Consider the following 23,865-nt stretch of genomic DNA (forward strand, 5'->3'; position numbering starts at 1 on the left):
GGCTGTAGAAAATACTCAAATAAATAATATGTAAAAATTTCAACTTCCTAACTCAAATACTTTCTGAGAAAACATTAATTTATAAGAGCTATTTTAACATTTCAGTTCCGAGACCGCACTCCTGTAATAATCAACTGACATCACCTACAGAAGTCTATCATCACATTCACTCCCACAATGTACCCATGTGACTCAATTAAGAAATTAGTTTCCACTTGTGACTTGTGGTGTAGTTCATTAATGTCTCTATTGAATCGATGTGTGAATGATATGGTTGCCAATTATATACTGTGACAGTGCAAATATTCATCCCACTGAGTTGTGCATCAAAAGACGTAATATAGTCATTGTCTACATAAATTGAAACCCAGTTGTCATGTGTTTATTGTGTCAAAGGACAACTGTTATTGTGACTGTCCTATCAATACTATGCTGATGACTGATAGGCCAAAGGAGCTTGCCCGTATAACTCATTTAACAAGTAAACAGGACCTGGTCATCACGCTCCAAGAAATGTGAAAATGCCAAATTGATAGAAAATTATACAGTGAACATTATTATATCAAATTCTAAGAACCAATTATTACTGTAATTCCACATACAACTTCTCCAGAGACTCCAAAGACAACATGAAAGGTATTCATGTAAAAACCCTCACAAAGTGATGACAAAGTTATTTCACATTAGAACATGATAGCTAAAAATGGGCTAAATCTTAAGTCTGACCAATATGAAAGAGTAACAGCAACTGTTCCCACAGAAAAATTTATTCAAGATTTAGTAGTATCAGACCATGCAGCATCACTATCAAAAATAAATTCAGCCTGTACAATAAAAACATGTAAGAATTTCAGTCAAGAAAATATGGAGCTAGTTATTAAAAAATTAATCTCACCATGCGGTCAGTCAGCAAGCACAAGTCAACAAATGACAACTACAATAAATTTTCAACTCACTTCATGAGTATATTCAATGAATGCTTCCCTCTTGTAACAGTACAGACTGAGTGTCTGTAAAGTAGATCAAGGGTAATGAATAGAATTATAATGTCTACTGTTAAGAGGGGGAAACTGCGTATGGAGGTAAAGGTTAATGGAAGTCCCGCTTTCTTAAATATATAAGCACATTACAAAAAGTAGTTGAACTACACTCATGCTCATAAATTAAGGATAATGCTGATACATGGTGAAACAACACTCTGGTGGGCAGTTTGTGGGTTTAAATCACCTCGGGGTATGACCACGCGGTGCATTTGACCTGCGGACATCGCACGGTGGGCCTGGCAGCAGTCCACATGTACAAAGGTGTGTTGGTGCACGTCAAGAGTACGGTGCAGCGAATAAGTGTGCAGATGTTTTCAGACGTGCTAATGGTGACTGTGTATTGAAAATGGCTCAAAGAGCACATATTGATGACGTTATGAGGGGTAGAATGCTAGAGCAACTGGAGGATGGTCAGACACAGCAGGTCGTAGCACGTGCCACAAAGTGTGATCTCAAGATTATGGCAAGGATTCCAGCAGACAGGAAACGCGTCCAGGCGCTACAGTATGGGACGTCCACAGCGTATAACACCACAAGAAGACCAATATCTCACCATCAGTGCCCGGAGGCGGCCACAAAGAACTGCAGGACCTTACTGCAGCCACTGGAACAGCTGTCTCCAGACGCACATCTACATCTACATCTACATTTATACTCCGCAAGCCACCCAATGGTGTGTGGCGGAGGGCACTTTATGTGCCACTGTCATTACCTCCCTATTCTGTTCCAGTCGCGTATGGTTCGCGGGAAGAACGACTGTCTGAAAGCCTCCATGCATGCTCGAATCTCTCTAATCTTACATTCGTTATCTCCTCGGGAGGTATAAGTAGGGGGAAGCAATATATTCGATACCTCATCCAGAAACGCACCCTCTCGAAACCTGGCGAGCAAGCTACACCGCGATGCGGAGCGCCTCTCTTGCAGAGTCTACCACTTGAGTTTGCTAAACAGCTCCGTAACGCTATCACGGTTATCAAATAACCCTGTGACGAAATGCACCGCTCTTCTTTGGATCTTCTCTATCTCCTCCGTCAACCCGATCTGGTACGGATCCCACACTGATGAGCAATACTCAAGTATAGGTCGAACGAGTGCTTTGTAAGCCACCTCCTTTGTTGATGGACTACATTTTCTAAGGACTCTCCCAATGAATCTCAACCTGGTACTCGCCTTACCAACAATTAATTTTATATGATCATTCCACTTCAAATCGTTCCGCACGTATACTCCCAGATATTTTACAGAAGTAACTGCTACCAGTGTTTGTTCCGCTATCATATAATCATACAATAAAGGATCCTTCTTTCTATGTATTCCCAATACATTACATTTGTCTATGTTAGGGATCAGTTGCCACTCCCTGCACCAAGTGCCTATCCGCTGCAGATCTTCCTGCGTTTTGCTACAATTTTCTAATGCTGCAACTTCTCTGAATACTACAGCATCATCCGCAAAAAGCCGCATGGAACTTCCGACACTATCTACTAGGTCATTTATATATATTGTGAAAAGCAATGGTCCCATAACACTCCCCTGTGGCACGCCAAAGGTTATTTTAACGTCTGTAGACGTCTCTCCATTGATAACAACATGCTGTGTTCTGTTTGCTAAAAACTCTTCAATCCAGCCACACAGCTGGTCTGATATTCAGTAGGCTCTTACTTTGTTTATCAGGCAACAGTGCGGAACTGTATCGAATGCCTTCCGGAAGTCAAGGAAAATAGCATCTACCTGGGAGCCTGTATCTAATATTTTCTGGGTCTCATGAACAAATAAAGCGAGTTGGGTCTCACACGATCGCTGTTTCTGGAATCCATGTTGATTCCTACATAGTAGATTCTGGGTTTCCAAAAACGACATGATACTCGAACAAAAAACATGTTCTAAAATTCTACAACAGATCGACGTCAGAGATATAGGTCTATAGTTTTGCGCATCTGCTCGACGACCCTTCCTGAAAACTGGGACTACCTGTGCTCTTTTCCAATCATTTGGAACCTTCCGTTCCTCTAGAGACTTGCGGTACACGGCTGTTAAAAGGGGGGCAAGTTCTTTCGCGTACTCTGTGTAGAATCGAATTGGTATCCCATCAGGTCCAGTGGACTTTCCTCTGTTGAGTGATTCCACTTGCTTTTCTATTCCTTGGACACTTATTTCGATGTCAGCCAGTTTTTCGTTTGTGCGAGGATTTAGAGAAGGAACTGCAGTGCGGTCTTCCTCTGTGAAACAGCTTTGGAAAAAGGTGTTAATATTTCAGCTTTACGCGTGTCATCCTCTGTTTCAATGCCATCATCATCCCGGAGTGTCTGGATATGCTGTTTCGAGCCACTTACTGATTTAACGTAAGACCAGAACTTCCTAGGATTTTCTGTCAAGTCGGTACATAGAATTTTACTTTCGAATTCACTGAACGCATAGCCCTCCTTACGCTAACTTTGACATCGTTTAGCTTCTGTTTATCTGAGAGGTTTTGGCTGCATTTAAACTTGGAGTGAAGCTCTCTTTGCTTTTGCAGTAGTTTCCTAACTTTGTTGTTGAACCACGGTGGGTTTTTCCCGTCCCTCACAGTTTTACTCGGCACGTACCTGTCTGAAACACATTTTACGATTGCCTTGAACTTTTTCCATAAACACTCAACATTGTCAGTGTCGGAACAGAAATTTTCGTTTTGATCTGTTAGGTAGTCTGAAATATGCCTTATATTACTCTTGCTGAACAGAGAAACCTTCCTCCCTTTTTTTATATTCCTATTAACTTCCATATTCAGGGATGCTGCAACGGCCTTATGATCACTGATTCCCTGTTCTGCACTTACAGAGTCAAAAAGTTCGGGTCTGTTTGTTATCAGTAGGTCCAAGATGTTATCTCCACGTAAACAGAGAAACCTTCCTCCCTTTTTTTATATTCCTATTAACTTCCATATTCAGGGATGCTGCAACGGCCTTATGATCACTGATTCCCTGTTCTGCACTTACAGAGTCAAAAAGTTTGGGTCTGTTTGTTATCAGTAAGTCCAAGATGTTATCTCCACGAGTCGGTTCTCTGTTTAATTGCTCGAGGTAATTTTCGGATGTCACTTGATGCTCTGTCCCTACCACCCATCCTAAACATCTGAGTGTCCCAGTCTATATCTGGTAAATTGAAATCTCCACCTAAGACTATAACATGCTGAGAAAATTTATGTGAAATGTATTCCAAATTTTCTCTCAGTTGTTCTGCCACTGATGCTGCTGAGTCGGGAGGTCGGTAAAAGGAGCCAATTACTAACCTAGCTCGGTTGTTGAGTGTAACCTCCACCCACAATAATTCACAGGAACTATCCACTTCTACTTCACTACAGGATAAACTACTACTAACAGCGACAAACACGCCACCACCGGTTGCATGCAATGTATCATTTCTAAACACCGTCTGTCCCTTTGTAAAAATTTCGGCAGAATTTATCTCTGGCTTCAGCCAGCTTTCTGTACCTATAACAATTTCAGCTTCGGTGCTTTCTATCAGTGCTTGAAGTTCCGGCACTTTACCAATGCAGCTTCGACAGTTTACAATTACAATACCGATTGCTGCTTGGTCCCCGCATGTCCTGACTTTGCCCCGCACCCTTTGAGGCTGTTGCCCTTTCTGTACTTGCCCGAGGCCATCTAACCTAAAAAACCGCCCAGTCCACGCCACACAGCCCCTGCTACCCGTGTAGCCGCTTGCTGCGTGTAGTGGACTCCTGACCTATCCAGTGGAACCCGAAACCCCACCACCCTATGGCGCAAGTCGAGGAATCTGCAGCCCACACGGTCGCAGAACCGTCTCAGCCTCTGATTCAGACCCTCCACTCAGCTCTGTACCAAAGGTCCGCAGTCAGTCCTGTCGACGATGCTGCAGATGGTGAGCTCTGCTTTCATCCCGCTAGCGAGACTGGCAGTCTTCACCGGAAGCCAGAGAGGATTTCCTCCGATCCATAGCGACATACATCATTGGTGCCGACATGAGCGACCACCTGCAGATGGATACACCCTGTACCCTTCATGGCATCTGGAACGACCCTTTCCACATCTGGAATGACTCCCCCCGGTATGCACACGGAGTGCACATTGTCCGTGCACATTGGTTTTCTTCCCCTCTCTTGCTACCATATCCCTAAGGGGCCCCATTACGCACCTGACGGAGCTCCCAACTACCAGTAAGCCCACCCTCTGCGACCACCCGGATCTTGCACACTGAGGGGCAACCTCTGGAACAGGACAAGCAGCCATGTCCGGCCGAAGATCAGTATCAGCCTGAGACAGAGCCTGAAACCGGTTCGCCAGACAAACTGGAGAGGCCTTCCGTTCAGCCCTCCGGAATGTCTTTCACCCCCTGCCACACCTCGAAATGACCACCCACTCTACCACAGGTGAGGGATCAGCCTCAATGTGGGTAGTATCCCGGGCAGCCAGAGTCGTAGTCCGATCGGGGGATGCGTGGGACGAGCTGGCCATCCCCGACAAACCCCCATCCGGACCCCCACAGCGATGCCCATTAGCAACAGCCTCAAGCTGTGTGACCGAAGCCAACACTGCCTGAAGCTGGGAGTGAAGGGATGCCAACTCAGCCTGCATCCGAACACAGCAGTTGCAGTCCCTATCCATGCTAAAAACTGTTGTGCAAAGAACGTCTGAACTAATCTACAGAGAGCACAAACAAATCGACACAAAATTTAAACGGTTATTAAAATACAAGATTGCCTAGTAAATGCAGTAATGCTGCTACTTGCGCATTGCTGACACACTGCTCGGCGGCGGAAGGAGACTACGCGATTTTACACTATTCAGGTACTAAAACACGATGCTACAACTCTCAAATACTATAATACGCCCGAAATTTATGAATTAAACAATGCATGTACCAAAAACACGCAAAGAAATTAAGAATTAAACTATGTAACAAATAAGTGAGCTAGGAGCATACGACTTTCTGCTGGCAGCTACTTATCCAACAGCGGCAGGAAGCACACACAGTCTACAGACGAATGAACAGACAAGGTTTATTTGGCTGGAGACCTGCAAAGTGCATTCCACTGACCCCTGGTCACAGGAGAGCCCACAAAGCCTGATATCAAGAACACAGTACAAGGTCATTGGAATAGTGGTCCCAGGTTATGTTCACAGACGAGTCCAGGTATAGCCTGAACAGTGATTCTCACAGGGTTTTCATCTGGCGTGAACCGGGAACCAGATACCAGGGTCCCACCTTCCTCCTGACGGGTGATAACGCACGGACCCACCTAGCTGCCATCATGGAGGAGTACCTTGAAACAGAACATATCACGCAAATGGAGTCGCCTGCCTGTTCTCCAGACCTAAACTCCATCGAGCACGTCTGGGATGCTCTTGGTCGACGTATCGCTGCACGTCTTCAAACCCCTACGACACTTCAGGAGCTTCGACAGGCACTGGTGGAAGAATGGGAGGCTACACCCTAGCAGCTGCTCGACCACCTGATCCACTGATCCAGAGTATGCCAACCCGTTGTGCGGCCAGTGTATGTGTGCATGGTGATCATTATCTCATATTGACGTCGGGGTACATGCACAGGAAACAGTGGTGTTTTGTAGCAAATGCGTTTCGGGACAGTTTTCTCACCTTATCACCAATACTGTGGAGTTATAGATCTGTGTCATGTGCATTCCCTATGTGCCTATGCTATTAACGCCAGTTTTGTGTAGTGCCATGTTGTGTGGCACCACATCCTGCTATTATCCTTAATTTATGAGCATGACTGTGGCAAGCTTACTGCAAATAACAGATTCATTTCAATTTAAAGCAATCCACTTGATTTGTACTACTGATTTATTGAAACCACAATCAGTTTTGAGATATTAAAATCCAATCTTCCGGTGTCAGTTGTGACTGGTGTTCATAGTATATGGCTGCCCAACAGCCGACAGTTTTTATACACCTGAATTTGGGATTCTAACATCCCAAAACTGGGTGTGGTTTGAATAAATCATTAGTACAACTGAACCAGATCTCTTTTGATTAATTAATCATGCCTCTTAATTGTGAACATACCAAATCTCATGCAGATTCATTTCAAATGCTAAACACAAATCAATGCTGTTTTGGCCTGTTATAAGGAGTGAAGCTGGCAGTGCAATGGAGAGAAATTCCTCATCTGAACTATCGATAAATGGTGGAGCTGTTACAGATTCAAATGCTGTGTGTAAATTGGTTAATGGTTTCTTCACAAATTGCAATAAAATTTATGATTGCTCACCACGAAGTAGAAATCCTGGTATAGCAGAGAGGAATTGCCAGGGTTTTAAGTTTTTCTGTTTCAGGTCCTGATGTTATGAAAATTATAATGTCCCTAAAAATTTTAACTCTGTGGCTTGGGATGAAGTTTCCTCTATAATAATAGAAACAGTTTGTTACAGTATTGTTCATCCACTCTCTCTCATACTCAACCAATACACTATGTGATCAGAAGTATCCGGACACCTCGCTGAAAATGACTAACAAGTTCGTGGCACCCCCCATCGGTAATGCTGGAATTCAATATGGTGTTGGCCCACCCTAAGCCTTGATGACAGCTTCCACTCTCATAGGCATATGTTCAATCAGGTGCTGGAAGGTTTCTTGGGGAATGGCAGCCCATTCTTACGGAGTGCTGCACTGAGGAGAGGTATTGATGTCAGTTGGTGAGGCCTGCCACGAAGTCGGAGTTCCAAAACATCCAAAGGTGTTCTATAGGATTCAGGTCAGGACTCTGTACATGCCAGTCCATTACAGGATGTTATTGTCATGTAACCTCTCCACCACAGGCTGTGCATTATGAACAGATGCTTGATCGTGTTGAAAAATGCAATTGCCATCCCCGAAATTGCTCTTCAACAGTGGGAAGCAAGAAGGTGCTTAAAACGTCAATTTAGGCCTGTGCTGTGAAAGTGCCACACAAAACAACAAGGGGTGTAAGCCCCCTCCATGAAAATCACACCATAACATCACCACCTCCGAATTTTACTGTTGGCATTACACACGCTGGCAGATGACATTCACTGGGAATTCGCCATACCCACACCCTGCCATCGGATCTCCACATTGTGTACCATGATTTGTCACTCCACACAACATTTTTCCACTGTACAACTGTCCAATGTTTATGCTCCTTACACCAAGTGAGGCATCGTTTGGCATTTAACAGCATGATGTGTGGCTTATGAGCAGTCGCTCAACCATGAAATCCACATTTCCTCACCTCCTGCCTAACTGTCATAGTACCTGCAGTGGATCCCGATGCAATATGGAATTCATGTGTGATGGTATGGATAGATGTCTGTCTATTACACATTACGACTCTCTTCACCTGTCGGCGATCGCTGTCAGTCAACAGACAAGGTCGGCCTGTATGCTTTTGTGGTGTAGGTGTCCCTTCACGTTTTCACTTAACTATCACATCAGAAACAGTGGACCTAGGGATGTTTAGGAGTATGGAAATCTTGCATACAGACGTATAACACAAGTGACACCCAATCACCTGAGCATGTTTGAAGTACATGAGTCCCCGCCCCACTCTCCTCTCATGATGTCTAATGACTACTGAGGCCGCTGATATGGAGTACCTGGCAGTCGGTGGCAGCACAATGCACCTAATGTGAAAAACATATGTTTTTTTGGGTGTCCGGGTACTTTTGATCACATAGTGCATGGTGGTTGTTTATGGCTGCACGATTCGCGATGCACAAGGACATGAATGGATATGTCGCAGGTGACCGTCCTTCGGTTATAAACCCAAATAATTCAAGAACGAAATGATATCGATCCACTCTAAATTTTAAATAAAATTTCGATAACTTACCTACATTTCACTCACTGCTACGTTGAGCTAAAATTAATAATATGTAAAGTTTATGCAATGTGTTTTTATCTCTGTGCTCTGTGACCTCTTTAAAATTTCGTGCAATGTTATACTCAATTTGATGCGGTAGAACTAGTATGACGGATAACGAAAAGAAGTTCAATATTGGGTCAAGATATCGGACTCTAAGATGTACAATTTTTTTTTTCACCTACTACCATTCAAATAATTGGATGATAAGTATTTCATATTGGCTGGAACGCTGTCTCTCAGCACAGCCATCAGTATTTCACAAGAAGCACAGCCATAACAAAAGCCACCTCCACACAGAATGCAAAGCGCACAGCCACAGAAGCTTGAGGGTTAAACAGAAAACTATAGGCCTATCTCATTGGTAACCATTTTCTCAAAAATATTTGAAAGAGCTGCATGCAATCAGATAGAAAATTATAATTCATACCAAAAGGATTATTTTATGGAGTCAATTGGTCACAAATGTTAGCAGAGGTCTCAATAATAGAATGTCTGTGTCAAGCATCTTTTGTGACCTTACCAAAGCTTTCGATACTGTAAATCGTGACCTGCTTCTCTAAAAACTGAAATGCAATGTTTCTCAAGGAAAAACTCTTAGTTGGCTGTCACTGCAGTTGGCAAACGGAAACAAAGATTACTTGTTAATTACAGTGGCAATAAATTCCTCTCTGGCTCAAAACATACAATTAGGCATTCCACAAGGTTCACTATTGTGGCCACAACTTTTTTTGTATTACATCTATGATATGCCTTGCCAGATTCACTTTGATAGCATCCTCTATGGAGATGAATCAACAGCTATTGTCTACTGTAAAAGCAAAGAAGACTTAATTCACTACACTGAGCAGACATTTGAGGAACAAGGGATGTGGGTCAAAAATAATAATTTGAAACAAAACTTAGCAAAAACAAAATTGTTCATTTCGCTGCAAAACAGTCAGCACAATGTATAAGTGAAATAAGCTGTATGGAAAAAAGATTAGGCACCACAAACTGTGTGAAATTCCTTGGTGTACTAGTAAGTAAAATTATGTTGTAGAGTTATCATGTGGACAACGCAATGAGTCAGCTTAACACTCAAGTACATGCACGTCATGAACAACCTTACATTGAGCTTATTAATCTGTGTGTAGTGTCACAATTGTCAATTCACCTATGTCACAATCCAATGTAACAATAAAAATTTGATTTGATTTGATTTATTAGTTAATAAGTCCCATAATCAATATGGAAGATGCACAAGCATTTTAGTTGGAACCATCTGCTGCATGTGCACTTCCTGATATATTCTTGCCCTGGTATAATGAAAATATTATGAAAATGATAAGACTGCTACTCACCGTATAGAAGATATGATGAGCTGCAGATGAGTAAAAAAAAAAAAAAAAATGCTGAACACCTGAACTTTAGGCAAAAAAGCTTTTTACTAAAGTACACGGCACACACACATTCACAAAAGCACAGCTTGTACACACATAACCACTATCTCTGACCTTAATGGCCAGAGAAACTTCTCATGTGTGTGTGAGCTGTGCTTGCCAGTGGCCAGAGACAGATCTCATGTATGTGTGAATTGTGCTTGCATTAATGTATGTGTTTTGTCTACTTTGGAAGAAGACCTTTTGGCCAAAAGCTTACATGTTTAGCAGTCTTTTGTTGTGTCTGCCTGCAATTCAGCACCTCCTGTATACAGTGATGGGCAATCTTTCTTTTTCATAATATTATAACTATTCCACCCTGGATTTTTCCAGCCTTTCATCATGCCCTGGTATGCTACCCTTTCCTCTTTTACACAGCTCAAACATTTAAATACTTAAAAATCGTAATTACACATAAGCTAATATATCAACAAAAATAATCGGTTTTTGAAAATATAATGTAACTGTATAGACAAAAATCTACTCACCACACAGCAGCAGGGCAAAGAATATATAAAGGTTATGCAAATGCACAAATTTTCAAATCCAGTGGATCCTTCTTCTGGCAGACGAGTTGAAGGGGAAGGAAGGGTGATGAAGGAAAAAGACTGGTAAGCATCACAGAGAAGTCAACCAGGATCCTGATAAGGGGAGACTTACTAGACAGGACATGAGGAAAGACTGTTAGCTGGGGACTGCACGGGATGAGATTTGAAAACCTAAGAGCTTAAATGTGGAAGATAGGGTAATAAGCAAGACAGAGATTACTGACACATCAAACCTGAGTTGTTAAAAAGTGGAAAGCTAAGTACATCATATGTGGCACATATGTGGGGTGGGGAGTGGGGAAAAATAGACATGTCAGAAAATAAAAGGTATAGAAAACTAACAAGGAGCAAAGAAAGCAATAGCTACTGAAAGGAAGGGTTGAGGCAGAAGAAATTAGTATAAATTAAGATCATGTAGGCAGAGAGAAAAAAACATGTTGTAATGTCAGTTCTCACCCGTGGAGTTCTGAGAAACTGGAGTCAGGGGGAGAATCCAGAGAGGACATGTGATGAAATGGGCATCCATGTCATGACTGTCATATTGTAGGACATACTCTGCAACAGGATATTGGGTGCTGCCAGTATACTTCCTCCAGCTGTCCATTCACCGTAACTGATAACTTGGTTGTAGTTACACCAATGTAAAAGGCCCAACAGAGTTTACAGCCAGTACATAAAATGTAGGTGGCTCTCCCTTTGCTAAGTGCATGGCTGGTATAAGTGGCAGCAGGAAGGTGTGTAGAGCAAGTCTTAGAGTGGGGATGGTCACAGAGGCAGAGCCACAGAGAAAATGGGTGCAGAAGTAGCACAGGGTCCTACCACAATATTGTGGAGCTTGGGAGGGGGAAAGCTACTTTAGTTGTGGTGAGCACAATGTCAGACAGAATGGACCTCATTTCAGGTCATGATTTTAGAAAGTCACAGCATTGTCAAAGCAGCTGATTAATACATTCAAGACCAGGATAATACTGAGTGACATGGGGGTGCACTCTTAAGCTGTTATTTGGATGGATCGGCAGTACTCATATTAGATGTGATGGCCCGGAAATCTGCTTTTGAACTTGGTTTGTAGGGTCATTACAGCAGTGAAGGCTGAGGTGAGAATGGCGGTGCATTGCTGAGGATGAGGCCAACATCAAGGGAAGTGGCAGGGGATTCAGAGTAAGGCCATGCGAAATTTAATTGAGAGGAAGTAATTATAGATTGCAAAAATGTTAACAGGTCAATTTCACCATGAGTCCATATGGCACGCAAAGATGTCATCAATGTATCTAAACAAAACCAGGGGCTGAAGACATGGATCCCAGGAAAGCCTCCTCCAAGCAACCTATCAAAAGGTTGGCCTTGGAAGGAGTCATCCCTGTTCCTGTGGCTGTGCCCCTGATCTGTTTGCATATCAGACCCTCAAAAACAAAACATTTGTTGGTAAAGTATAAAGCTGGTTAAGGTGAGAAGGAAGCATGTCGTAGGTTTGGAATCAGGTGGGCACTGGTTGAGGTAATGTTCAGCAGCAGACAGACTGTGTATACTGGAGATTTTGCTATATAGAAGAAGGTGGCTTCAAGCAAGGTGTGCGATGGGAGTGAGACTGGCATAGATTTCAGATGATCCAGGAAATGGTTGGTGTCTTTAGTATAGGAGGGAAGTCTTTGTACTATAGGTTCCGGGCATCTTTACTGTATGGATCCACTGTGAAGCTGACATGTTGCACCCTCCTACCAAACCCATTCCTGCCCCGTAACTGGCAAAATATATATTATCAAAGGGAGAGCTACCTACACTATTGGTCGTATACATTGGTATGACTACCACCAATTTATCAGTTAGAGTGAATGGGCATGGAGGTGTATACCAGCAACACACATTATCCTGTTGCAGAGCAGGTCTACAACTTGACAACCAGGTTGCCTGGTTCACCACATGTGCCACATGGATTCTTCCCCAGATACCAGTTTCTCAGAACTGTAGATGGAAACTGGTGCTACAACATGTCCTTGGTTCTCACCACCCACCTCAAATTAATTTATATAAATTTCTTCAGTCTCCGCATTTCTTCTCATTAACTATTCCTTCCTTCATTCCCTTTTAGTTTTCTACATGTTTTATTTTCTGACCCATCTATTTTCCCCTGCCCTCTACCTCTGTCACAAACAATGCACTTAGCTTTCCTCTCTTATTAACTGCTGAATAACATTTTGTCAGAAATCACTGTCCCAATGCAAGTTTCTGATTTCCTTATGGGCCAAAACAAAGGGAACACATCTAAAAATTATCACAGGTGCCTTACTTGCCACTTCTAGTTCACTATTCACAGTTCTTCTGTCAACAAACAAATTCACTCCTGCGGTATAAATTTTGAGAGCATGCTTTAACTATCATAGCTGAACACGATACAAAACAACAGGAATCAGTTTCAACTGAAATCACTGGTTATCACAATAAAGAAACAAATGCTCTACCTTATCATCCAGACAGTCATTTTTTAATAATCCTACAAGGACAATAAAAATTTGGCTTGAAAAATTTTCCACATTGGGTTCTCGTTCTTCCAATAGTTGATGTAGAAGAAAAAAAACTACGTCCAAGAATTCAACAGATGTCTCTCGATCCTAAAAAAAAAGAAGGAAAACATGAAATGATTAAAAAACTAGGCACCAACCTTTCAATACACCAAAGAGATACAGAACAAAACTATATGCAAAATAGAGGGTGGTCAAAAAAAGTGCTGTATACTGTGAAAAATGCTAGTCCTCATCGAAACAAGAAAAATAGGTTCAATAAACATGGGTATGGAAACGCATACTTTCCGAGATAAATACATGTTTATAGGAAGGGCAACACAATGCTTGGTTGCAGATATTAGCACTGTTATTGCATTGGCATTCTGTGTAATGTGTCGGCAGGATCTTACTCACAGTACTCTACCTACCATTAGGTGCTCTGCAGACAGTTGTGTGGTTTGAGTCGTTTTGTAGTTTCCATTAGTTTTTGTCGTGTTTGTTTCTCTTATGGCATAGTACTGTCAATCGTGGGTAGGTATCATGGAGTTTTACCTTCTTCCAAATGTGGATTCACTTATGTGTTTAGTGTTATTGCACTGTTTGTACACACAAATTCTCCCTTCCATCACATGGTAGCAATGGAAGCCTACCACTCAACAAGTGAAAAGGTGGATTTGATATTCTGCTATGGTTTAGCAAATGTATGTACCAAGCGAGCCCGTGTGCTTTACATTGAAAAATATCCATAGCGCAGAGTGCCCTCTGATAAGCTGTTCGGCAGACTTTTCCAGCGTATTAGAGCTATAGGCACCGTTGCATCTCAGAGGGCTGACAGTGGACAGCCCCACACATTCTGCACACCTGACTTGGTGTGCTGCAGTCAGTGGAAGAAACCCCAGGGACCAGTGTGTGACAATTAGCAGCAGTAGCAGCAGAAGGTGTGTCTCACTCTCTTATCTAGGAAGGGGGAGGGGGGAGGGGGAGGGGAGTGGGGGGGGGGGGGGGGGGGGGTAGTACTTCACGAACAACTGCTGTACCCATATCATCTAAGGCCACAGAATCATCACGGCAGACAGTGGTTCTGTCAATGGCTGTTGCAGAAGTGTCCGCAGCTCCATTGTTCACACCCAAGATTCTTTTTACTGATGAGGCAGGTTTCACAAGATAGTGTGTTGTGAATTTCCATAACCAGCACATACAGACGGGTGTAAATCCCCAAGAAATTCAGGAAAGAGGGCATCAACACATTCTTAATCAAAATATCGAAACATGTACTTGACAACAGATTAATGGGGCCATACATGCTACTACAAAGTTTAACTGGGGCACATTATCTGGACTTTCTCACTAATGTATCACCTACCTTGCTGGAGGCTGTGCCACTGCAGCAACAAATACAAATGTGGTTCATGCATGATGGCGCACCAGCACATTTTCATCAAAATGTGTGCGAGCATCCAACATAGACATGGAGACACTTGAAGGAATTGGTCTATGCCACATCAATCAACTATGTGCAGGCGCTATAGGGTCGCATCTTCAACGCATGCCAGCAGTTACAACAACAACCGGGTATACTTCAAAGGGTGCATCATTCCTTATGACGGAGGGCAGTGGTGTACTGTCATGAATGGACACCATTCACCCGTGAACACGTGTTTATCACACAAAGTATGCATTTACGGACCCATGTTTATTGGACTTATCTTAGAAAATATGCATTTCCAGACCAAAGTTTATTACAGTTATTTTTCTTCTCTTGACGAGTACTACCACCTCTCCAAGTATTTGGCAATTTTTATAATTCCCTGTATATACAAAGAAGGCATACCGGTATGATGACACACGACAATTTGTGAGTAAAATACAAGTACAAGAACTTCAAACATTACAGAGATGTAAAACTTTACTCAGGATGGCCAGAATACACCAATTCATCAATCAAATAATCCTAAAGTATCTGAAATGGAAAACAATTTCACATTTATTAATAGGGAATGAGATATTTGAGCTCCACTGCAGTCCTCTTGTTCCTGATACAGAATATGCACAACATAGAATTCGTAGACTCAGGTCCACCAGGTTAGCCGAGAGCACTAATGCACTGCTTCCTGGACTCGAGTAGGCACACCAGCCCCAGATCAAATCCGCCTGGCAGATTAAAGACAAGGGCCAGTGTGCCGGCCAGCCTGGATGTGGTTTTTAGGTGGTTTTCCACATCCCATTTGGTGAATACCGGGCTGGTTCCCACGCCCCGCCTCAGTTACATGACTCACAGACATTTGAAACACGTTCACACTATTTTGTGATTTACACTAGACGCAGACAGCTGGGGTACACTGATTCCATCCCGGGTGGTACGGGGTGGGGGCAGGAAGGGCATCTGGTCACGCCTTCAAATTAACCAAAGAAGAAGAATTTATGCATAAAATTAATAATGAAACAGAGAACAGAAAATAGTAAAATATTCAATCAAAACTTTAAAGAAAGGAAGAGCTAAATGAATTGAAGAAACTCCAACTGAACTGTTGAAATATGGCACAGATAAACTACATGAACATTTGAGAAACCTTAGTAGGCTTTTTACCAAGAATTTGTAAGAAAGGGAAAAAAAGATGAGTTTCAGAATTATAGAGGTGAAACTGTGCATGCTATATTTAGCAGAATTTATGGAAGAATGATTAAAAAAATTTTAGACAAAGAATTTAAGGAAGTGGAGGCTGAAGAAAAAGCTGGCTTCAGAGCGGGCAGATCAGCTACAGATCATACATTTTGTTTGCAGCAAATACTTGACAAGACAAATATTCAAAAGCAGCCCCTTCACACAGTATCTGAAGACACAGAAAAAGTGTATGATAATAGACATTTATGCAGTTTGTGGAAAGCTTTAAAATCATCTAATAATAATCCTATCATAATTAAAGCAATTCAGAATCTATAATAAAACTCTACAGTAACAATAAAAACATAAAACTTTCCCTCACTTATATTTGAAATTACTGAGGGACTACATCAAGGACGCAGCCTACTTAAATTATATACAGAGAAAGCACTGAAAAATTGGAATAAATCTGCTCACGACCAGATAATTCTGGGACAAGATGAAGGAGACACTGAATACATCAATATATTAATAGAGGAATAAAAAATGGGGGATTCAAGTCAACACGGATAAAACAAAATAGATGGTAATAAGATCAAATCAAAATTTGATACCAGAAGAAGTGATGGGCATAATTACACATACTGAAGAGTACAGATATCTGGGAATAAAAATCACACAAGATGGTAAATAAGGTACGGAAATCAGTTCAAGAAAAAAACCCTGGAAATTTTACTATCGGAATAGTAAATGGAATTTTATGTGATCAACAGATAAGAAAGGAAACAAAAGTAAAGATTTTCAATATAATTATTACTAGCATTATGACATCTGAATCAGAAATATGGACAGTTACATCCCAACTCATGAAAAGTTTGACGTAAACTGAGATGAACTTTTGGAGATAGTCAGCAGAGGTATCGAGGTGGGAAAGGGTCAGAAACGAATCCATCAGTACAAAAACCGGATGTCACATTTTCGATTACTGACTGTGTGGAAGAAAAACTTAGGGTTACTGGATGGTGTGCAGTGGGTCGCCAGTTCAGACACGACCAGCAGCAATTATTTATTATATAGTATTTGTCATTTCTGAAAGATCTTGACATATCTTATGTTTGTAATGTTTCACATCCTGGAATATTCAATGTTCGTATAAATACCACCATTCTGGAATATTCAGTGACTGTGTAAACAGATGCACCCTCCGCCTAGGACAGTTCTGTTCTGGCTGTATGTTGCTGTAAGAAATATGGCACATTAAGTTGCAGGCAGGAACAAACTAAAGACACTTACACATTAGCTTTCAGCCACAGCCTTCGTCAGAAAGGGAAACACACACGTATTCATGCATGCAAGCACGCACAGCTCATGCACACAAGACTGCCTCCAGCATCTCTGGTCCAAACTTGCTGGAGATGGCTGTTAAGTGTGCATGAGGTGTGCTTGCTTGTGTGAATGAATGTGTGTGTGTTTCCTTCTCTGATGAAGGCGTGTCTTTTTGTTGTTCCTGTCTGCAGTCTTTCTTTCCCTTGTACTCCTGATATTCCAACCTCGAGTTTCCATTGTTTGTTAGAAATAAACTTGCTTTCAGTTCTAAGTATTGTATTTCAATTGTGACCCTGCTTTGGATTTGAACTTTAATGTGGTTACAAGGTGACACTGTTTTGTGGAGACACCAGGAACTTCAAAACGTCTACATCACTGTGACTCCAATTAGGCAATATAAAAGCCATTGCCTGCATGGAGAGGATCAAGAATACAAGCTATTCATCACTCCTAAGGTCTGTATATTTAGGAGACAAACAGATTCCAGCACAACAGTTATGCCAGATACACACTGTTATCCATCAATGGAGATAACAGGCCAGGACTCAATGAAATGGATGAAAGGATTCAACTGAGTTGCTAAATACAACAGGTGGGATGAGATGACGTGTTTGGAAAATGTATACTTTTACTTTGACAGCACAGCCCAGCAGTAGTTTGAGAACAACAAAGAGAAGCTCAGCAGCTGGGACAAATTCCATACCGAGCCAAAGAAAACATTTGGTGACAATCAGAAGCAAATCCGCTTGGCAGGGGAACAACTGAATAACAGGGGCAAATGTCATGAGGAAATGACACAGTCATACATAGACAATGTTTCAGCCCTATGCCACGTCGTAAATCAGAATACAAATGAAGCCGACAAAATCCCACACTTATGAAAAGAGACACAGAAGACATGTACCAAACTCTTCTGGTAAAGGACGTCACAACAACAGAGGAATCAATCAAGTGGTGCCAGTGAATCAAGGAAATGCAACAGATAAGAGTCAGATGAAAAAGGTATGACCAACTGCCGAATGTGATTCCTATGGCAGTTACTTTTGACCATGATGACCTCACCTCTCTCATACTTCAGATAGTAATAAAACTGATGCAGCTGTGTATGGCAAACAGAAACGTCAGACCAAATACACAAAAGATGGCAGCCTTGAATGTTAACCCAATGTGTCAGGAGATAATAGATAATGATGAAGAATAGATGTATCGATTTTTAGCACCAATCACTGCCACCAGCCAAATGCACCATGAGGGATGGACTAGGCCAACCTGGACTCATGCCGCAACTATCAAAAAACAACTCAGCATCCGAGCAATGCAGATATGACCAACCTGCCTAGTTGCTAGTCAACTCTTGAGACTTCCTTTTCTGTGATGTCAGATACTTCTCATAAACAGCTAAAGAAGACTACAATTCATGATATGAAACTGATTCTACTTAAAGTCTCAAGGGGAAATATGCCTAGCCAACGTAAACATGTGCTGCAAGAACAACTATCAGTAACATAACGCGGCCTTTCGAATTTGTCATTTTAATTGAATGTAGTCATAATATTATCAGATGGGACTTCTTGCACACATCACAAGCAGTCATAGGCAGTGGAAGACCAAAATTCTAGACTGATGGAGCTATTCCAACAAGCACACACAACAAATATCTCCAAAGAAACAGCCAAACTAGTTCAGGTAGGGCAGCTTAGTGTAATCAAAAAAGAATCATCCTCCACTACCACTACAGACAATGCAGGGGAGGAAGCTATTATTGAAATGAAAATAGGATGTGGCCTGACCAAGGAACAATATCGGTGAGTGAGAGACATTCTGTGTCAATTCTCAGATGCTTTCAAAACCACAGTGGAGAAAGGACATACTAACTAGCCTGTAGTAAAACACTATATCAAAATTGGGGATCATACAACAATTAGCCAACACTCAAACAGCTACTCGCCAGTTGAACTATATGGATAAACCAAAAGGAGGTAGAAAAGATTCTGCTGAATCTTCAGGAGGTCCTTAAGACCTCTCCGTAACCCTTGTGGTGGAGGACGGCACATGACGTTCCTGTGTCGACTACTGACAACTGAACAAAATCACAAAGAAAGATGTCTATCTACTGCAACAGATTGATAATACCCTAGACTGCTTGAAATAGGCAGAGTACTTCTCAATTATGCACATGCAGACAGGATGACAAGCATGACAAGAACAAGACTGCCTTCATAGCTCCTGATGGTCTCTATGAGTTTAAGGTTATGCTGTTTAGACTGTGTACTGCTCCAGCTACCTTCGAACGTATGATGGAAAACCTGCTTCCACAACTTAAATGGATTACATGTCTTTGCTATTCAATGACACTGTCATTTTTTCAAAGACATTTGCAAAACATTTAAGCCACCCGATGAGTGAGTTGAAGTTTGTTCAAACTGCACACCTCAATCTGAATCTGAAAATGTGCCTCTTCACTGTTCAAGAAATAAAAATCTTGGGGTACTTAGTGAATAGTGGTCAAGCCTGACCTGATCCAGAGAAAATAAAAGCAGTCAAAGATTTCCAACTCCTCACCAAATTTGTGATATGAGAAGTTTTCTTCAAATGGACTTGTACGACTGGCAATTCATAAAGGATTTTGTACCAAGGCATATCCTTTGCAGGAACTACTGCAAGGAGAACCCAAATTTTCCTGGAAGAGGGCACAAGAAAATATCTTTTCTTGCCCTTAAGCAGTTCTAGGATAATATGACGAGAATGTTGAGACAGAACTTCACACCGACACTAGCGATTTTGGAATAGGGGCAGTTCTAATAAAAACTCAGGAAAGCACTAAAAAGTTGATAGTTTATGCTTCCAGAGTACTCTCCAAGTCCCAGATGAACTACTCTACAACTGAGAAAGAGTGTCTTGGAGTCGTTTGGACCATCAACAAGTTCCAGGTGTAGTTATTAAGCAAACCATTCATCACTGAGACAGGGCACCATTTTCTATGCTGACTGACTAATCTGAAGGATTCATCGAGCCAACTGGCGGAACAGGCACTGAAGCTTCAAGAGTACAATGTCACAGTGGACCCCGACTACTGGTCAAGGAAGAACGAGGAAGAACCAACAAAAGGAGAATTCCAATAATAGACAGACCATTTTATAAGATAAACTGTGATCCAATGAGACAGAAATGGTTGCTCATCATTCCACCTCATCTACAGTCAGCTACCCTGAAATGTTTCCACATCACTCCAACATCTGGTTGCCTCAGATTCATGAAGACTCTAGACATATCAAATGCAGGTACCCCCGGCCAGAACTCTTACTAGTTCGTTACACACTATATGAGGCACTCAAATACAACACAACAAAGCAAGACATTACAGGCTTCACACCATTCTCCAAGGTTGCAAGCCAACAACATTAATGGATACACTGTTCCCATTTCAGCTGGATGATACTCAGAATGACTATGTCCAACATCTCATCACCAGAATCAAAGAAGCACGGCAGCTTGCTCACGTACATTCTGGACACCAAGGAGAAAGACTGAGAGTACTCCAACACCATGCACCGCCCAGTGAGATACAGCTCAGAAAACTTCCTATGGAGTTTTACACCTCTGCGGAAAGTACTTAAGTGCTACTTTGGGCCACGCCATATCCTTTGTCACTTGTTGCACATCACATACAAAATCATCATAACAAAAAATGGGCAGAGATGATGTTCATATCCTCCATATGAAGCCCTACTACTGCCCAGAGGCACACCTTGATGATGGAAAGTTCAAGAGAACTGGCAGTCACAAAGCTTTCATGGGAAGAGCTTCCTTCAATGTTCATCACAGTGAAGAGGATGTAACAATACGACTACAATGCAAGAATCCACTGGTGCCACCATACACAAGCCTACAGACAAAATCTATATCCAGGGTGCTGTAGCTTGCTTCAATGAGAACTGAAACAGCAAGTCACTGTTTATCTGGGAAAAGGAGCAATGACAAGAGCTGTGGAGCAGGCAGTATGGTGTAATGGATAGTGTTGCTGGATGGTGTGCTGTGGATCACCAGTTCAAATGCAATCATCATCAATTATTTGTTATGTGATATTTATCATTTCTGTAAAGTTCTTGAAATACAGTATGTTTGTAATGATGGTATATTCTGGAATATTCAGTGTTTGTCTAAATAGATGTTTAAATAGCTGCACTTTCAATCTAGGAGGTCAGTTCTGTTTCGGGTATATCTTGGTGTTCGTAACAAACTTGCTTTCAGCGCTGCGTGTTGTATTTCTGTGATGACCCTGCTTTTGGATTCAGACTCGAGTGTGGTTATAACATGACAATATGGTATGGGCATACAAAAAGGTACTCAGAGGCGAGAGAGAGAGAAAGAGAGAGAGAGAGAAACGCATCATGGAGTGGGAACCACCAGGAAGCAAAAAACAGGTAGACCACCAGCCACATGGATACAAAGAATTCAGGAATTAGCTAGACAAAGAAATATTGAAATTAATTTATGGATAGGTAGGCACAAATGGAGAATTAAAATTAAATCTGATTATAATTTTGGGTTACTGGAAAATGTAAACACATTGTAAAAGTGAGGATGATGATGATGATGATGATGATGATGATGATAATAGACAAAAAATTGGAATAGATAATACAAATATTAAAAGAAGAACTAAAAGAAAAATATAGACAAAGACTAACAAAAATGCGGGAAACAGAATTGACAGCAAGAAACAAGACAAAAGCTATAAATACCTATGCTATACCAATATTGACCTACTCATTTGGAGTAGTGAAATGGAGTAACACAGACCTAGAAGCACTCAATACACTTACACGATCACAATGCCACAAATACAGAATACATCACATACATTCAGCAACAGAAAGAATCACATTAAGCAGAAAGGAAGGAGGAAGGGGATTTATCGACATAAAAAACCTACATTATGGACAGGTAGACAATTTAAGAAAATTCTTTATGGAACGAGCAGAAACTAGCAAAATACACAAAGCAATCACTCATATACATACATCAGCTACACCATTGCAATTTCATAATCACTTCTACAACCCTTTAGATCACATAACATCAACAGATACGAAGAAAGTAAATTGGAAAAAGAAAACACTACATGGCAAGCACCCGTATCATCTAACACAGCCACACATCGATCAAGAAGCATCCAACACATGGCTAAGAAAAGGCAATATATACAGTGAGACGGAAGGATTCATGATTGCAATACAGGATCAAACAATAAACACCAGATATTACAGCAAGCATATTATTAAAGATCCCAATACCACAACAGACAAATGCAGACTTTGCAAACAACAAATAGAAACAGTAGATCACATCACAAGCAGATGTACAATACTAGCAAATACAGAATACCCCAGAAGACATGACAATGTAGCAAAAATAATACATCAACAACTTGCCATACAACAAAAACTAATAAAACAACACGTTCCCACATACAAGTATGCACCACACAATGTAGTGTAGAATGATGAATACAAATTATACTGGAACAGAACCATTATAACAGATAAAACAACACCGCATAACAAACCTAACATCATACTCACCAATAAAAAGAAGAAATTAACACAACTAATCGAAATATCCATACCCAATACAACAAATATACAGAAGAAAACAGCAGAAAAAATTGAAAAATACATCCAACTGGCTGAGGAAGTCAAAGACATGTGGCATCAGGATAAAGTTGACATCATCCACATCTACATCTACATTTATACTCCGCAAGCCACCCAACGGTGTGTGGCGGAGGGCACTTTACGTGCCACAAGTCATTACCTCCCTTTTCTGTTCCAGTCGCATATGGTTCGCGGGAAGAACGACTGTCTGAAAGCCTCCGCGCGCGCTCGAATCTCTCTCTAATTTTACATTCGTGATCTCCTCGGGAGGTATAAGTAGGGGGAAGCAATATATTCGATACCTCATCCAGAAACGCACCCTCTTGAAACCTGGAGAGCACGCTACACCGCGATGCAGAGTGCCTCTCTTGTAGAGTCTGCCACTTGAGTTTGCTAAACAGCTCCGTAACGCTATCACGGTTACCAAATAACCCTGTGATGAAATGTGCCACTCTTCTTTGGATCTTCCCTATCTCCTCTGGCAACCCGATCTGGTACGGATCCCACACTGATGAGCAATACTCAAGTATAGGCCAAACGAGTGTTTTGTAAGCCACCTCCTTTGTTGATGGACTACATTTTCTAAGGACTCTCCCAATGAATCTCAACCTGGTACTCGCCTTACCAACAATTAATTTTATATGATCATTCCACTTCAAATCATTCTGCACGCATACTCCCAGATATTTTACAGAAGTAACTGCTACCAGTGTTTGTTCCGCTATCATATAATCATACAATAAAGGATCCTTCTTTCTATGTATTCGCAATACATTACATTTGTCTATGTTAAGGGTCAGTTGCCACTCCCTGCACCAAGAGCCTATCTGCTGCAGATCTTCCTGCATTTCGCTACAATTTTCTAATGCTGCAACTTCTCTGTATACTACAGCATCATCCGCAA

At 41.6% G+C, this 23,865-nt stretch overlaps 1 protein-coding gene across 2 annotated transcripts in view; it reads right to left on the reverse strand.

Annotated features, from left to right (window-relative positions):
- Window positions 1-23,865, reverse strand: part of LOC124612601 (condensin-2 complex subunit G2-like) — a 287,500-nt gene that overhangs the window by 243,392 nt on the left and 20,243 nt on the right. For both annotated transcript variants that reach the window (XM_047140891.1, XM_047140890.1), the window contains exon 4: window positions 13,335-13,484. In XM_047140891.1, coding sequence (XP_046996847.1) covers window positions 13,335-13,484 — 150 coding nt within the window. The remainder of the gene's footprint in view (window positions 1-13,334; window positions 13,485-23,865) is intronic.

Source organism: Schistocerca americana, chromosome 4, assembly GCF_021461395.2.
Source record: "Schistocerca americana isolate TAMUIC-IGC-003095 chromosome 4, iqSchAmer2.1, whole genome shotgun sequence".
Taxonomy (NCBI): Eukaryota; Metazoa; Arthropoda; class Insecta; order Orthoptera; family Acrididae; genus Schistocerca; species Schistocerca americana.